The sequence below is a fragment of the Thalassophryne amazonica genome, chromosome 6, assembly GCF_902500255.1.
Source record: "Thalassophryne amazonica chromosome 6, fThaAma1.1, whole genome shotgun sequence".
Taxonomy (NCBI): domain Eukaryota; kingdom Metazoa; phylum Chordata; class Actinopteri; order Batrachoidiformes; family Batrachoididae; genus Thalassophryne; species Thalassophryne amazonica.
In genome coordinates, this window is record NC_047108.1 from 115,851,045 (window position 1) to 115,869,352 (window position 18,308).

At 44.4% G+C, this 18,308-nt stretch overlaps 1 protein-coding gene across 1 annotated transcript in view; it reads right to left on the reverse strand.

Annotated features, from left to right (window-relative positions):
- Positions 1 to 18,308, reverse strand: part of LOC117512957 (forkhead box protein J3-like) — a 231,636-nt gene that overhangs the window by 97,785 nt on the left and 115,543 nt on the right. The window contains exon 4 of the mRNA XM_034173202.1: positions 17,485 to 17,568. Coding sequence (XP_034029093.1) covers positions 17,485 to 17,568 — 84 coding nt within the window. The remainder of the gene's footprint in view (positions 1 to 17,484; positions 17,569 to 18,308) is intronic.

Below are 18,308 nucleotides of genomic sequence, written 5' to 3' on the forward strand. Positions count from 1 at the left end.
CCCGTCTCTCAGTCCCACATCACTGAGCAGTACACAGCCAATTAACGTTAGCACATGCATGATTTAGCATCTCCCCTCTCTCTTTGGCTTGAAACTGAGCGTGCACCTTCAGCTACGCTCCACACACGACCTCCCTGAACGCTAACGTATCTATTGACTGCATCGATCAGTCTTATGAATTAAGGTGCTGGTCATGTCTGAGTTGGGTCAATCGTGGAGAGGGGGCTTTTCTTCTGTCTCTGCAACTACCGCCCTACGCTTGGACCCAAGGATTACGTTTGAATTATTTAAATCTTCTTCCCTCTTGCTTCATTTTTCAATGGCTCCAAAATCCCCACAGCAGAGAGAAAATTCCTCCCCTAAAAAAAAAAAAAATAAAAGCCTGAATGCAAAGTTTAAACTTGTCGGTTTTGCAAAATTGGTGCAATACATCATGCTTAACCCCCTGATGAGTCGAAGTGCAGACCTTCTATAACAGTTATTTAAAAATTTTTGTAAAGAAATGCTTCAAGGAGCTGCTGTAATTATATAGTTTCTTTGTCTGAGCAATTCATTTTGATTCAGCACAAACAAGAACTTGACAACAGCAGTAGGAGGAAAACAATACAGAGTAAAGGGTCTTCTGACTGCACATTTGTGGACTAGCGTGAAGGCCTTTGTGAGCGCTCCGACTAGTTTTAGTCATGGTTACATCATCTGGACACTTAGGAACTGACGGTCACTGGGTCACAGCAAACTCGCGTGTATCTGGAGGACTTCCAGTTGCGAAAATGAATCAACATTGTGGAACTGTGGGACATACAGTATTGTTCAGAATAATAGTAGTGCTATGGACTAAAAAGATTAATCCAGGTTTTGAGTATATTTCTTATTGTTACATGGGAAACAAGGTACCAGTAGATTCTCACAAATCCAACAAGACCAAGCATTTATGATATGCACACTCTTAAGGCTCTAAAATTGGGCTATTAGTAAAAAAAAACTAGAAAAGGGGGTGTTCACAATAATAGTAGCATCTGCTGTTGACGCTACAAACTCAAAACTATTATGTTCAAACTGCTTTTTTAGCAATCCTGTGAATCACTATACTAGTATTTAGTTGTATAGCCACAGTTTTTCATGATTTCTTCACATCTGCGAGGCATTAATTTTGTTGGTTTGGAATCAAGATTTTGCTCGTTTACTAGTGTGCTTGGGGTCATTGTCTTGTTGAAACACCCATTTCAAGGGCATGTCGTCTTCAGCATAAGGTAACATGACCTCTTCAATTATTTTGACATATCCAAACTGATCCATGATACCTGGTATGTGATATTCGTATAGGCCCAACACCATAGTAGGAGAAACATGCCCATATCATGATGCTTGCACTACCATGCTTCACTGTCTTCACTGTGAACTGTGGCTTGAATTCAGAGTTTGGGAGTCGTCTCACAAACTGTCTGCGGCCCTTGGACCCAAAAAGAACAATTTTACTCTCATCAGTCCACAAAATATTCCTCCATTTCTCTTTAGGCCAGTTGATGTGTTCTTTGACAAATTGTAACCTCTTCTGCACATGTCTTTTATTTAACAGAGGGGCTTTGCGGGGGATTCTTGCAAATAAATTAGCTTCACACAGGCGTGTTCTAACTGTCACAGCACTTACAGGTAACTCCAGACTGTCTTTGATCATCCTGGAGCTGATCAATGGGTGAGCCTTTGCCATTCTGGTTATTCTTCTATCCATTTTGATGGTTGTTTTCCGTTTTCTTCCACGCGTCCTCTGGTTTTTTTTTTTTTTTTTTTTTTGTCCATGTTAAGCATTGGAGATCATTGTAGATGAACAGCCTATAATTTTTTGCACCTGCGTATAAGTTTTCCCCTCTCCAATCAACTTTTTAATCAAACTACGCTGTTCTTCTGAACAATGTCTTGAACATCGCATTATCCTCAGGCTTTCAAAGAGAAAAGCATGTTCAACCGGTGCTGGCTTCATCCTTAAATAGGGGACACCTGATTCACACCTGTTGTTCCACAAAAATTGATGAACTCCAATGGCACATTCTACATGAATGCCACACTGCTATTATTGTGAACACCCACAAGTTACTAATTGCCCAATTTCATAGCCTCAAGCTTGTGCATATCATGAATGCTTGGTCTTGTTGGATTTGTGAGAAACTACTGAATCTACTGGCACCTTGTTTCCCATGTAACAATAAGAAATATACTCAAAACCTGGATTAGTCTTTTTAGTCACATAGCACTACTATATATTCTGAACACTACTGTAACTTAATCTACAGTGCATAGCGCAGGTGCATTCTGTGTGTGTCCAACTCCATTTTGCTGTTTACTTGTAATGTTGTTTGAGAAAACAGTAAAGGCACCTTGACACTTGCACAAATTTGTTCCACACACACAATCTTGAAGTGCCAATGAGTCAACGCATTGTGTGCGTGTGTGCATGCAACTTCGAACACAGAGAATCTGTGGACAGCTGATCTTTGCATTTGGTCTGCTTACGTATTTTGGGTCCGAGGATGAACGCCCGCCAAAACGGAACAATGGATGTTGCTGTTAACTACTTTCTGGACTCACACGCCATTCCAGTTGGGGGAGATAAGTCATCTTTATATGAAAAGTGTGAGTTTTGAGTATTAAAAGTCTCTCTCCCTCTCTCTCTCTTTTGAGGCATTTAAATGTTTCAGGTGTTTTGTGTAACTTCAAAATATTTGAGTAGAGAAGCTACGCTTCGGTGCCACTTAAGTGTTCAGCGTGCTCATCAGGTCATCGAGTCACTACAATAACCTCTTGAGCAACGCCTGCGTTCACGCAGCCCACCACATCCAAGACAGACACGTATTATACTCACATAATCTTCCAGAAGTGTTTGTTTCCTGCATTCTTACTGGGACGATGATACTTTGTGTTTGACGACTGAATGCACCACATTGAGGAAGACGCTGGCCGCTGTTGTTGTTGGCAACTGCGACCACACAGTAGCGGTTAGCATTATTTTGTATTTAATGCAGATACAATCACGCTAACCGCATATGACACTAGCTCTTAGCAAGATTAGCAAACTTCACACTAGTTGCGGTTGATGTTGACTGTTAGCATTTAACACTAATCGCGGGTGACACTAAGGTTTGCTGATTGAAGCGAACTTCACTTTATGCTAATGAGGACCCAGTCAACCCTAAAGCCCCTTTCACACCGGGCCTGGTTCGGGTTGCTTAATGTGGCATCATGATGACGCAGGAATGTCTGCGTCAGGTGCGCGCAGCGGGGGGGCAGAGAGGAGGTGAGAACGTAGAGGAGAACCTGCAATCAGACTCCGCTGCAGCCAGTCTGTGTGCGCTCTGATTTATCTCCTAGTTTGTATGTCTTGTGCTGAGCTGCAGGTCTGTGATCTGAGTTCTGTCATAGTTTATCTTCTCTGACTGCGAGCTGCGCACGCGAACGAACCATCTGTGAGAAAATGTGGAGATGTCTGGAGTTATGCTGTATTCTGTGGACATGTCCTGTCTCTGGCAATCAGTCTGTGAGCAGGACTTTGGACTTTATTCAAAAAAAATTGTGAAAGAATTTAAGGAGCAAGCAGCTGATTGCAGTCAGGCTGCAATCAGATATTTTTTTTTTACTGCATTGCTATACAACCCCAATTCCAATGAAGTTGGGACATTGTGTGAAATGTAAATCAAAACAGAATACAATGATTTGCAAATCCTTTTCAACCTATATTCAATTGAAAACACCACAAAGACAAGATATTTAATGTTCAAACTGATAAACTTTATTGTTTTGTGCAAATAGTTGCTCATTTTGAAATGGATGCCTGCAACACATTTCAAAAAAGCTGGGACAGTAGCAAAAAAAGACTGGGAAAGTTGATGAATGCTCAAAGACCTGTTTGGAACATTCCACAGGTGAACAGGTTAAATGGAAAACAGGTGACTGTCATGAATGGGTATAAAAGGAACATCCCCAAAGATTCAGCCGTTCACAAGCAAAGATGGGGCGAGGATCACCACTTTGTGAACAACTGTGTGAAAAATAGTCCAACAGTTTAAGAACATGTTTCTCAATGTTCAATTGCAAGGAATTTAGGGATCTATCATCTACAGTCCATAATATAATCAGAAACTTGTTTCCCGACGGATTGCTTGTTGTTGTGACGCTATTCTGAACTTCATCACGGTTGTATACGTTTCTTTTATTTCTGTTTAGCACTCTTCTGGTGATTAATTGTATCTACTTTGAACGTTATTTAACTATAGTCCTGTTGTAATTCGCTAGCACTTAGCATTCGCTAGCAGTTAGCATTTGCTAGCATTTAGCTTCGCTAGCTAGTTCAACTCCTCCCTTCCCACCCGTCGTTATTTTTATAGCTGGTTCTTTTTACCTGGTTAATACTTCTGTTAGTTTTTCAGTCGAACTGCTGTGAATTTTAAGTAATTAATTTTACCTCCTGTGTAAATCTTAGGAGCAGCTAGCATTTTCGCTAGCGGTTAGCTTGCGTTAGCGACTTTGGACCCTCGTTTTCATTTTTTTTCATTTCGTTTTTTTTATATACTTCTGTTAGTTAACTGTTAGTGTAACTGTTGTGAACTATAGCTTAGTACTTTACTCTTGTGTGATCTTAGGAGTGGTATACGAGGTCCATTAGAAAAGAAACCGACCGTTTTATTTAAGAAAAAAACTATATGGATTTGATTCATATGTTTTTATGACAGCCAAGCTTTGAACCTTTCATGCGAATGCGTGAGTTTTTCCACGCCTGTCGGTGACGTCATTCACCTGTGAGCACGCCTTGTGGGAGGAGTGGTCAGCCCCTCGTCGGAATTCCGTTGTCTGAGAAGTTGCTGAGAGACTGGTGTTGATAACCATTTGTAAAAATCCAGGTGGCTTTTGGTGGCTTTCAGTTGAGTGAGTATCTGAGAAATTGTTTAACAGCAGGGCATGTTCCAACTTGTCCTTAAGGCTTCCAACGGAGGTGTTTTTCCTGTGGCGGGCGTGCCAGCCCGGCTGCGAGCTGACGCGCCAATCCGTCCGCACGTCTTTCATTAAAAAAATCTCCTTTAACAGTGGAATGTCCGGATAAACTGCTGATTCCGACCTCTTCTGAAAGTTCTCTGTTCTCTCACGACGTCCTGGGTCAACAGAGGCTTAAATTTGGAGGTTTTCAGCTTGAAACAGGATGACGACGTTGCCTCGGAGCGCTGCGCAACGTCCCGCTCCGTGGAAAGTCCTTACAGCGATAGAAACAATCCAAAATCTCTCATCAGCCGTTAAAATTTTCACCGAAAACCAGGTTAATTTGTCAATTGGTGTCCACTTGGATGTGCCTCACAGTTTTGAAAAAATTTTGATGAAGCACAGCACCAGTCTCTCAGCAACTTCTCAGACAAAGGAATTCCGACGAGGGGGCTGGACCACTCCTCCCACAAGGCGTGCTCACAGGCGAATGACGTCACCGACAGGCGTGAAAAAACTCTCGCATGTCCACGAGGGTTCAAGCTTGGCTAATGTAATCACAGGTGATTCAAATCCATATGGTTTTTTAAAAAAAATAATAAGGTTGGATACTTTTCTAATAGACCTCGTATATATATTACTGTTCCTACATTTTGAATACTTCTGCTACTCTTTCAATGTAACTGCTGTGAGCTTTAATTCATTTGCATCTGTGTGAGCCTTAGCAGTGGTTAGCTTATCCATTATTGGTTAGCTCGTGCTTGCTTGGCTATAATCTTGAATTTCCTAGTGTACAAAGTACACTACTTTACCTACTTTACACCCTCCATAAATCCTACGTGATTTTGGAAGATAGGGTGGCTCTCTTAGAGAGCCGTGTCCGTAAGTTAGAGCAGCTTCTTAGCGCAGTGGAGTTAGATGTTACAGACACTCCAGATGAGGTCAGTGCTGGGCCGGCTAGCAAGCCCATTAGCATCAGCCTAGAAACGCCGGCTGTAGAGGACGGTTTTCGGACTGTGGCAAGGCGGAGGAAGCCCCATAGGGCTTCGTGCCCGGTTGTGGCACCCCGATCACACTCGCCACTGCGAACTGTGAATTGGTTCTCCCCATTGGATTTACCTGATGTGACTTCTCAGAGCCCACAAGTGACTTCCACTCCTATCTCCAAGCCGAAACACCGGACTTTAGTGATAGGGGATTCTCTCACCCGCAATGTCAGGTTACAGACGCCGGCTGACGTTAAATGTATTCCTGGGGCCAGAGCTCCCGACATTGCATCCCATCTTAGGGTGCTGACGCTGCAGAAGGGAAGACAGACGAAGGACAATGACATGAGATATAGTCACATAGTTATTCACGTCGGCACCAATGATATCAGGATGAAGCACTCAGAGGTCACAAAAATGGACATAGAGAGGACTTGTGCCAGAAAGATGTGTCGGCACTGATTAATAGTCTCTGGTACCCTCCCCTCCCAGGTACTGATGAGGCATTTAGCAGGCTGACATCATTAAATACGAGGTCTATTAGAAAAGTATCCGACCTTATTATTTTTTTCAAAAACCATATGGATTTGAATCACGTGTGATTACATCAGACATGCTTGAACCCTCGCGGGCATGCGAGAGTTTTTTCACGCCTGTCGGTTACGTCATTCGCCTGTGGGCAGTCTTTGAGGGAGGAGTCGCCCACCCTCTCGTCAATTTTTTTCATTGTTTAGAAATGGCTCAGAGACTGCTGCTTTGTTTGATCAAAATTTTTTCAAAACTGTAAGGCACAACTGAGTGGACACCATTCGATAAATTCAGCTGGTTTTCGGTAAAAATTTTAACGGCTGATGAGAGATTTTGGTCTGTAACTGTCGCTTTAAGGACGACCCACGGTGCCTGACGGTGATCTGCGCTTCGAGGCGGCAGCGTCTCGTGGTTTCAAGTTGAAAACTTCCACATTTCAGGCTCTGTTAACTCAGGAAGTCGTCAGAGAACAGAGAACTTTCAGAAGAAGTCGGCATGAGGAGTTTATTCGGACATTCCATTGTTAACGGACATTTTGTAATGAAAGAACGTGCGGGCAGAGTCGCATGTTGGGCCGGACCCGACCGCGGGGGATCGCGACAGGAAAAACACCTCCGTTGGAAACCTTAACGGGCAAGTTGGAACATGCCCAAGCTGTTAAACAATTTCTCAGTTACTCACTTGTTGAAAGCCATCAAAAGCCGCCTGAATTTTACAAATGGTTTTCAACACGGAGGTGTTTTTCCTGTCGCGGCGCACACGATTCGCCGAGTCGTCACAGAAACGACTCAGCGAATTTGCACGCACGTCTTTCATTAAAAAATGTCCTTAAACAGTGGAATGTCCGCATAAAGTCCTCATGCCGGCCACTGTTGTGTGAAATTTAGCGAGCAGGTGAGAGAACGCACTAGTTGGAGGGGAAGCATTTTGGACAACTGGATAAGTACTGCAGATGTGGTGAGGGAGACGCTAGGGCAGTACTGGGTATGACATCTGGACAGTGGAAGGAAGACAAGGAGACTTGGTGGTGGGATGAAGAGGTCCAGGAAAGCATAAGGAAAAGAGGTTGGCGAAAAAGTTTTGGGATAGTCTAGAGATGAAGAAAGTAGACAGGAGTACAAGGAGATGCGGCGTAGGCGAGAAGAGAAGTGGCAAAAGCAAAGGAAAAGGCATATTGCGAGCTGTACAAGAAGTTGAATAGTAAGGAAGGAGAAAAGGACTTGTACCGATTGGCCAGACAAAGGACAGAGCTGGAAAGGATGTGCAGCAGGTTAGGGTGGTTAGGTGTGTAAAAGATGCACATGGTAATGTGCTGACAAGTGAGGAGTGTGTGCTGAGAAGGTGGGGGGAATATTTTGAAGAGTTGATGAATAAAGAAAATGAGCGAGAGAAAAGGCTGGATGATGTGCCGAGAGTAAATCAGGAAGTAAAAGATTAGCAAGGAAGAAGTGAGGGCTGCTATGAAGAGGATGAAGAGTGGAAAGGCAGTTGGTCCAGATGACATTCCAATGGAGGCATGGAAATGTCTAGGAGAGATGGCAGTAGAGTTTCTAACCAGATGTTTAATAAAATCTTGGAAAGTGAGAGGATGCCTGAGAGTGGAGACGAAGTGTGCTGGTTCCTATTTTCAAGAACAAGGGTGATGTGCAGAGCTGCAGTAACTACAGAGGCATAAAGCTGATCAGCCACAGCATGAAGTTATGGGAAAGAGTAGTAGAAGCTAGGCTTAGAAAACAGGTGAAGATCTGTGAGCAGCAATATGGTTTCACGCCGAGAAAGAACACTACAGATGCAATGTTTGCTCTGAGAATACTGTTGGAAAAGTACAGAGAAGGACAGAAAGAGTTACACTGTTTTTTGGGACTTAGAAAAAGCTTATGATAGGGTGCCAAGAGAAGAGTTGTGGCATTGTATGAGGAAGTCTGGAGTGGCAGAGAAATATGTTAGGGTATGCAGGACATGTACAAGAATAGTGTGACAGCGGTGAGATGCGCAGTCGGAATGACAGACTCATTCAAGGTAGAGGTGGGATTACACCAAGGATCAGCTCTGAGTCCTTCTTGTTTGCAGTGGTGATGGACAGGTTGACAGATGAGATCAGACAGGAGTCCCCATGGACTATGATGTTTGCAGATGACATTGTGATCTGTAGTGAGAGTAGAGAGCAAGTTGAGTCTAGTCTGGAGAAGTGGAGATATGCTTTGGAGAGAAGGGGAATGAAAGTCAGTAGAAGCAAGACTGAGTACATGTGTGTGAATGAGAGGGAGCCCAGTGGAATAGTGCAGTTACAAGGAGTAGAAGTGTTGAAAGTAGATGAGTTTAAATTTGGGGTCAACTGTTCAAAGTAATGGAGTGTGGTAGAGAGAGAAGAGAGTGCAAGCAGGGTGGAGTGGTGGAGAAAGGTGGCAGGAGTGATTTGTGACCGAAGAATATCAGCAAGAGTGAAGGGGAAAGTTTACAAAACAGTAGTGAGACCAGCTATGTTGTATGGTTTAGAGACAGTGGCACTAACAAAAAGACAGGAGGCAGAGCTGGAGGTGGCAGAGCTGAAGATGTTGAGATTCTCTTTGGGAGTGACACGAATGGACAAGATTAGGAATGAACATATCAGAGGGACAGCTCAGGTGGGACGGTTTGGAAACAAAGTCAGAGAGGCGAGATTGAGATGGTTTAGACATGTGCAGAGGAGGGACCCAGGGTATATAGGGAGAAGGATGCTGAGGATGGAGCCACCAGGCAGGAGGAGAAGAGGGAGACCAAAGAGGAGGTTCATGGATGTGCTGAGAGGACATGCAGGTGGTTGGTGTGACAGAGGAAGATACAAAGGACAGGGTGAGATGGAAACGATTGATCTGCTGTGGCGACCCCTAACGGGAACAGCCGAAAGACAAAGAAGAAGAAGAAGAAGTGCAATACTTATTTAACCAAATTATGCAGGTGCATAAATTTGGGCACCCTTGTCATTTTATTGATCTGATTACATTTAGCACTAAATATTGGAACACAAAATTGGTTTGGTAATCTCACTGACCCTTGACCTCCTTACACAGGTGAATCCAATCATAAGAAAGGGTATTTAAGGTGGCCATTTACAAATGTTTCCCTCTTTGCATCTCTTCTAATGAGTGGCAACATGGGACCCTCTAAACAACTCTCAAATGACCTGAAAACAAAGATTGTTCAACATCATGGTTTAGGGGAAGGATACAAAAAGCTATCTCAGAGATTTCAGCTGTCAGTTTCCACTGTGAGGAACATAGTGAGGAAATGGAAGACCACAGACACAGTACTAGTTAAGGCCCGAAGTGGCAGGCCAAGAAAAATCTTGTAAGCTGAAGCAATGGATGAGAACAGTCATAGTCAACCCACAGACCTGCTCCAAAGACCTACAACATGATCTTGCTGCAGATAGTGTCTCTGTGTATCAGCGCACTTTGCACAAAGAGATGCTGTATGATGCTGTAATGCAGAGGAAGCCTTTTCTGCATGCGTGTCTCAGACCCCCTTCCAGGTTAAGGCTGGGTTTCTGAGACATGCTTTGTCCCCTATTTACAATGGGGTACTCAGGTCAAAGCAGTTTCAGTCTTTTGTTCATGGTAATGAGTCATTCACGTCATCAGGAGAGTCGTCAGGGGAGCCGTCAGGAGAGGCATCCGTCCCATCATTAGGAGGGACAGCTGCCCTGTCATTAGGAGGGTGCTAACTAGAGCACAATAGGTGCTAATTAGAGCTATTGTTTAGTCACTAGCCTATAGCAGTCTGCCTCTCGGTAAGAGGGGTCTGGTTAGGTTTAAAACTCCAGCTTTTGTGACTTCTGTTTATTCTTCTCTACAAGAGTCAAGACAGAAGTCAGACTACCAGAGCAAGAATTTTAGCTGAGGAAGCTTTTGCGATTTGAAGCAAAAAGTCCTCGTGTCAAGCAACCCAGTCCAGACGAAGATTCAAGCTTCTCTACTATGGAAACCACCTGGACAACTGAGAGCCTTCACAGAAAAAACAACATAGTCTGGAAATCATGGTATACGAGGGCTGTCAATAAAGTTACGGTCCTTTTTTTTTTTTCAAAAACTATATGGATTTCATTCATATGTTTTTACGTCAGACATGCTTGAACCCTCGTGCGCATGCGTGAGTTTTTCCACGCCTGTCGGTGATGTCATTCGCCTGTGAGCACGCCTTGTGGGAGGAGTCGTCCAGCCCCTCGTCGGAATTCCTTTGTCTGAGAAGTTGCTGAGAGACTGGCGCGTTGTTTGATCAAAATTTTTTCTAAACCTGTGAGACACATCGAAGTGGACACGGTTCGAAAAATTAAGCTGGTTTTCAGTGAAAATTTTAACGGCTGATGAGAGATTTTGAGGTGATTCTGTCGCTTTAAGGGCTTTTCACGGTGCGAGACATCGCGCAGCGCTCTCAGGCGGCGTCATCAGCCTGTTCAAGCTGAAAACCTCCACATTTCAGGCTCTATTGACCCAGGACGTCGTGAGAGAACAGAGAAGTTTCAGAAGAAGTCGGTTTCAGCATTTTATCCGGATATTCCACTGTTAAAGGAGATTTTTTTAATGAAAGACGTGCGGACGGGTCCGCGCGTCGGGACGCAGCCGCCGCGACGCTCCGCCACAGGGAAAAACACCTCTGTTGAAAGCCTTAAGGACAAGTTGGAACATGTCCTGCCTGTTAAACAATTTCTCATATACTCACTCCACTGAAAGCCATCAAAAGCCGCCTGGATTTTACAAATGGTTATCAACACGGAGGTGTTTTTCCTGTGCCGCCGCACCGCGTCGGCTGCGTCCCGACGCGCGGATCTGGCCGCACGTCTTTCATTAAAAAAATCTCCTTTAACAGTGGAATATCCGGATAAAATGCTGAAACCGACTTCTCTGAAAATTCTCTGTTCTCTCACGACGTCCTGGATCAATAGAGCCTGAATGTGGAGGTTTTCAGCTTGAACAGGCTGATGACGCCGCTGAGACTGAGAGCGCTGCACGACGTCTCGCACCGTGAAAAGTCCTTAAAGCGCGACAGAATACCTCAAAATCTCTCATCAGCTGTTAAAATTTTCACTGAAAACCAGCTTAATTTTTCGAACCGTGTCCACTTCGATGTGTGTCTCACAGGTTTAGAAAAAATTTTGATCAAACAACGCGCCAGTCTCTCAGCAACTTCTCAGACAAAGGAATTCCGACGAGGGGCTGGACGACTCCTCCCACAAGGAGTGCTCACAGGCGAATGACGTCACCGACAGGCGTGGAAAAACTCACGCATGCGCACGAGGGTTCAAGCATGTCTGACGAAAAACATATGAATGAAATCCATATAGTTTTTGAAAAAAATAAAAAGGACCGTTACTTTACTGACAGCCCTCGTATACACACTGTCTTCATAGTGAACCTGCTCAGACGACAACACATCATCAACCCCAACCTTTAAGTCCTGCCTCACATTATTATGTGATGTGACAAATATCCTCTCTGCTTGATGGAAGGACATGCGGGAGCTAGGCGGCAAAAATTAGAAAGGCAATAAAATGTGGCAATGATTATGAGAATAAATTGGAAGCTGCAAGTTCATGATTCTGTCCGAAACAGCAGAATGTCCCCGGCTTCCGTCTCTGTGAACGAGCCGAGACTCGGTTCATTTAAATAGCCTGGAAAGTGGACACATCACGTGCACTTGATAAGATAAATCAAGCCGTCCTCATACATTATTTAAATATTCAAACCATAGTTGGCAGCAGTGGATTCCTGTTGTCCCCACACAGAGCTGCAGCAGGGTTAAGTGAGTGTGAGGATGTAGAAAAACTAAAAATCGATGGGGCCTAAATTGACGCCCGCAAAAAGAAATGAGGATGCTTTCTTTCTTTCTTTTCCTGTCTGACTCTTTTCAGAGTTCATGACAGCTTGCCTGCCTTCCCAAACTGCTTACAGTAAGCGGATTGGTTGGTAACAATGCAATCTTTAATTTATGATAAACTCCGGGGAAACGGGTTGTCGGTTCCCCAGCGGAGGCACTTAAAAAGGAGACGCGGCGAGGTGAAGAGGAGCGAGGAAAGCTGGACGAAGCAGGAGAGGAAGAGAGAGGAGGAACAAAAAAAACAAAAAAAAAAGAAGGTGGAGAAAACCTGAGTGGTGATGGACGGATAGACGTGCAGACAGAAAGATGGCGATTATGCTCACAGACGCCCGGAGAAGCAGGTGCTTAACGTGTAGTGAGCTTTCAGCCTCGTTGCCAACATATTATTTCATTTGCAGGGGTGTTTTGTCATCAGATGACTTGAAAGAGTCCTCGCTGCAACAAAACGTCACCCAAACCCCACCACATATTTAGCCGCTTCTCTCCACGTGGTAACACGGCTATAAATTCTGGCACTTTAAACCTCCCCGTGTCTCCTTCACCCATGTGACAGCCCACAGTGTGCCTGCCAGCGCCGTAAGTGAGGCGTAAGAACGGGGGGTCGAAGGGCCCATCCATGTAAGACAAGATGACAAGGCTCTGAATTAGTTAATGTTTGTAATTAAAAAAAATTGTTGGTGAAGAAAAATATGTCTAACGGCAGCCCCGGGGCCTTCTGTGGTAATTAACTGGAACACAAGCCTAGAATACTCTCCCTCCGTTTTACTCCTCCTCCTCCTTCTCACAGCTCCACTTTTCCTCCTCTGCTCCTCTAACATGATGTCTTTTTTTCCTTTCTGCATCCTTTTCTTTTCCTATTTACTCTTCTATCCCCCTCTTATCCCTCAATTATTCCTCCGGCAGCGACTCCAGTGGTGATTGTGCACTGTGTCGCATGGCGCCCGCCGAGGCTCCCAGGAGAGGAGAAAGGGTAGCGAGAGACACAGAGAGAGTCAGAGGCAAACAGATAAACAAGTGAAAAGATAATGATGAGAGAGAGAGCGAGATAGAGAGAGAGAGAGAGAAAACTTGTGCTGCAGTGTGAATTCTAAGAATCTGCAGGTTTAACGACACGAGGAATTGGCGGTACGTAATCTGACAGTCCAATAAATTGGACGATACTTTCAGATTATTAAGGTCCTGATATGTCGTGCCAACTCAAACAATTCACCGACCAAACAACAGTATTTTCCAGACTATAAATTGTCGCTTTTTTATTACACTCCTATTCCACAGGACACTCTTCTACTACAATCGCCCACGAGTCAAAAAAACTGCAAAAATTGGATAAACTGGCTTAATTTGACTCGCCTCCTAATAGACTGGCTTTACAAAGTGAAGACCTGGCAACCCACCCGAAAACAAGAGAAAGGTGCTGCACCTTCGGCCAGACGTGATCAAAAACCCAACAAACGCTGTTCGACTTCAAATTGTTACCCCGATGGAGCATGATCAAACAAGCCATACTCACTACTAATACCACGTTTCAACAAGTTCAAACATGAATGAAGCTGTTAAGTCTATGAATACTCTGAAGTTACCGTATACCAGGGGTGGGCAATCATGTGCCATGAAGGGCCGAAACACTGCAGGTTTTCCTATCTACCAATCACTTCAGCAGGTGATTTCATTAAAGATCAGGTGTTTATGTTCAGGGGAGAAGCTCATCAGCAACCCACCTGTTGAGGTGACTGGTTGCAAGAAAAACCTGCACTATCTCGGCCCTCGTTGCCCACCCCTGCCGTATACTATCAACGATTTCGAGAATCGGGATGAAATTTGTTTGAACAGTTCATAAATTTGATCATGCCCCAATTTGCTATTCAGGATTAAACGGGAAGTAATGGTGCCCTCTGCAGAATAAACAGTCCTGTTATTTTTGGAGGCCCTGCAACTTATATTTAAAAAAAAATTGATGATGGTGATGGTCGAGTGGTTAACGTGTTGGTCTTGAGACCAGAGGATCCTCGGTTCAAATCCCAACTCGACTGGAAAAATCACTAAGGGCCCTTGGACAAGGTCCTTAATCCCCTAGTTGCTCCCGGTGTGTGTGTGGGCAACTTGCATGGCAGCAGCCTGACATCGGGGTGAATGTGAGGCATTGATGTGAAAGCGCTTTGAGCATCTGATGCAGATGGAAAAGTGCTATATAAATGCAGTCCATTTACCACTGACCATTTGGGTTGGTGCAGTTAGCAACACACTTCCAGACAAGTGTATTTAACAGATTAATTATTTTAAGACAAGACAAGCAAAACTGTTGTGTGGGCCGCTGAAGAGGAGGTACTGCTGGCCCACCACCACTAGAGGGCGCCCTGCCTGGAGTGCGGGCTCCAGGCACCGGAGGGCGCTGCCGCCTACGGGAGCAGCCAGGATGACAGCTGTCATCTATCACTGGAGACAGCTGATCCCAATCACTGAGGAGGTATATCAGCAGGACGGCATCTCCACCTCATTTGCCGAGATATCGCTCTACCAAGGAGGTAACGAACTCAGCCAGCCCTTCATCATTTGTGAAAGGAAACGTATTTGATAAGTATCCTAGTTACTAGACAGTGTTGTTTTCTGATTAGAGGTGGAGGTGGTGTTTTCCACCCCACGTGTTGTTGGGTGCAGCCGCACCCACGTCTGACTGTGTCTGTTCCTCGCCAGCAGTACCGGATCCGACGAGCGGAGGCAGAGACCACTGGGAGTTCGGGACTTGGCGGTTCCGGTATTCCCGGGGTTCGGTGGCAGAGGAAATCGGGTGGTTCCGGTTCGTCTTGGACAGACGTCTCCTATCGTCGAGCCTGCCCACACGACACCATGGAATTTAACTTGAGACCTGAAATTGTGATTTGTTGTATTTGTTGTGCGTGTTCACAACAGTAAAGCCTTGTTATTTGACTTTCTTCATTGTCCGTTCATTTGCGCCCCCTGTTTGTGGGTCCGTGTACTGACACTTTCCCAACACAAAACACTACGGTATCTGTACCCAAAGACAATGAAGGTTCCAATATCGATATGCAGCATATGTGAAAAAGTGATGTTGTGCCATCCCATATACTGCTGGTGATATTAACTTTTGGTTGGAATTGTTTACATAGTGAAGAAACTGACCAGAGTGAATTCCTCGCACTGCTGCAGGCTCGACAGAGGGGAAAAATGTATACCTGGGAGGAGCTGATGGAGTCGTGATATCATTGGACAGAGGTGTTTCGTGATGCTGATGTCTTTGCTGGACAACAAAAGTCCAAGTCTTTGAGGTCTTGGTGTTTTTGTCTTTTTATATGGTTGTATGACTTGGGGGGCACACAACAGTGATCTAAGACAATGACTGATGTCTTTGGTACAAGGTTTCTTCAGAGAATCCTTGGGCACCTTTGGAGTGACTCTGTGTTTAAGAAGCAGTAACTTCTGGAGATAAGGTGTACTGCTTACACTATGAGTGCATATCAGCTGCAACATTTTGGCCATACAGCAAGTTTTCTGTGTGCACGAACTGAGCATGCAGGTGTCTAAGGGCCCCTTCACACATAGTGCAAAGTTTGGACGAAGTGCACACTTAGTGCACATGACACAGGAATAGTGCACAACCGTGCAATGTCGTCCCTGTCACCAACGCCTCGTACACCTGTTGCTACAACTATTTGCCCACACAAGCGGCTGAAAGACAAAGTGTGCACTGTGCGAACCCATCGCACCCTCTTGTGGCAGGTGTCGGCCAAAGGTGATACACACGAACACCTAACACCACTGCCATGGCACTTAGAAAATGTGTGGCCAGTCGCATTGTTGGTACGACAACAGACTGCAGACAACCACTGTCGTACTGGGAGTGAAATTTGTCTAAGTTCCACACAACTGTGGAGTTGCCGAGACGTGACGTGCTGTCGGCTCCCCCACAACACGTGTGTGTGTTTGTGTGTGTGTCGCATGCATGTGTCGCATGCATGCTCCTTTTACAAGACAGTGATTGTGGCGCAGTGATAGAGTTGCTGTCTGGTAATTAGGATGTGTGGGTTCAAATCCCTTTTAACCACGGGGTTCTGTATTGTGTCCCCCTTTATGTATTATTTATATCAACCCAATGATATTCACTAATTATTATCACTTTACTGGGGCATTGCTGGGCCGGTATCGTAGATTTACCGTCAATGGTATCTGGCTATACTCGCCCGCTGTGCGTAAAACAATGACATAGCGCCCGCAGCCCAAGAACTGTCCACAGAGGAAAAAAAAGAAGTCCGCAGAGGAAAAGATGAAAAGGCGAGAAGTGTGTTTTGGTCCCAATATGGATATTCCGGATGATTTTTCTCATGGATAGCACGACAATGTACAGCAGCTAAAGCAGCCAGCTTGATGAGGGAGAGCAGCGTGTGCCAGACAGCGCGAGACACGACAAAAGTGAGCCAACTTTTTATGTACGCTTTACGTGTTGTGTATCTCAGTAAAAAGTGATAATAATGCAAATGGACAGTGCTGGGAACACGACAATAAAAAATGTGTGTTTTTATTTTAATCAGCTCTTTAATTTTGAATTTTTGTACATGTTATAGTGTACTATTATTATTGGTGTGCATACTGTTATTAATGGAGTTTTTTATTATTATTATTGTTATTACGCGTATTATTATTGTATATAGAATTTGCAGGACCTCCCAAACTAGTTAAAACAAAAACCTGTGATTTTATACAATGTCAAATAAGTACTTTCAGCATTTCTGATTCTGTCACATGCATTTGTTGTGTAACTTGGTTGGATGCAGTCATCCTGATCTGCTCCACTGTTCTCTTCTTGTTTCAAACACTTCTGCAAACTTGCAGGTGCAGAGATCACCTTCTCTCAGGCTTATTTTTTTCTTATTCACTGGCCTTTACACAGTGCTACGTAATGCACATTTCTTCAGAACAGTCAGCAAAAATCAAAGCTTTTACATTTCTGTGTACAGCAAGCACAAAAAGAACTTTAGCTACAAGGAAACTTTGACAAGCACCTTAGTTGACCTCAGACATCTGGGGAAAACTGCACTGCACAGGAAAAAGGATCAACTGATGTGCCATCACATGATAAAGGCCTATTTGTTGCCACATTTCATTGTAATGTGTCAAAATGGGTTTTATGTCAAACTCTTACCCTTTCTCCGGATCGCGGTCTCTTCTTTGGCCTGCTGGGTACCGTGTCCTCTTTAGGGTTGGTGTCTATGGCCCAATAGGAACCCTGGATGGAAACACTGACAACTTTAGATGCATATTTAAATCTGTTCACCTTTTTTTAATAAGCAGGCAAAATCCCCGCACAGCCCCGTTCTCTCTTTCAGGAAAATGAAACCCAAAAAGGTCCCCATCAATAACCGTGACAAACCGGCTTGTGAGGATCACAGTTGATCATCGGTATGATCGACCCCGTAGTCTGATGGCGTGACGTGATGGTCTTGTGCGCGGTGCGATGATGCGATATGTGCAACACCAACAGTAAGGTGGAGTACAACTTCAGCACAACCATGGGAAACCTTCCATGGAAAACCTCCCAGTGGTGCTCCAGCAAGTACGACAACATTAACGCCTCCACCAAAGGCAAGGAATTAAGAAAGTATATCAAGGGTTGCCACAGGAAAAAAAAAACAGGCATTTTCAACCATCTTGAAAATTTGGCCACAGCAGAACACTGAAAAAGGTTGCCCACGGACAACCTCACGGACCTTCTAAAGGCACCTTGACACTTTATGCATTTAACCCCACACTGTTGTGGGGTTAAATGCATAAGGATATGATTCCTTCTTTATGTTCTCTAATGTCATATACCAACACAGAGCAGAGTAGCTACCTAAACTCTGTAAGGGAGTTAGAGTATCTCGTCAATAGTTTTACATCCTCATTGAAGACAACTTTGGATGCTGTAGCTCCTCTGAAAAGAGAGCTTTAAATCAGAAGTGTCTGACTCCGTGGTATAACTCACAA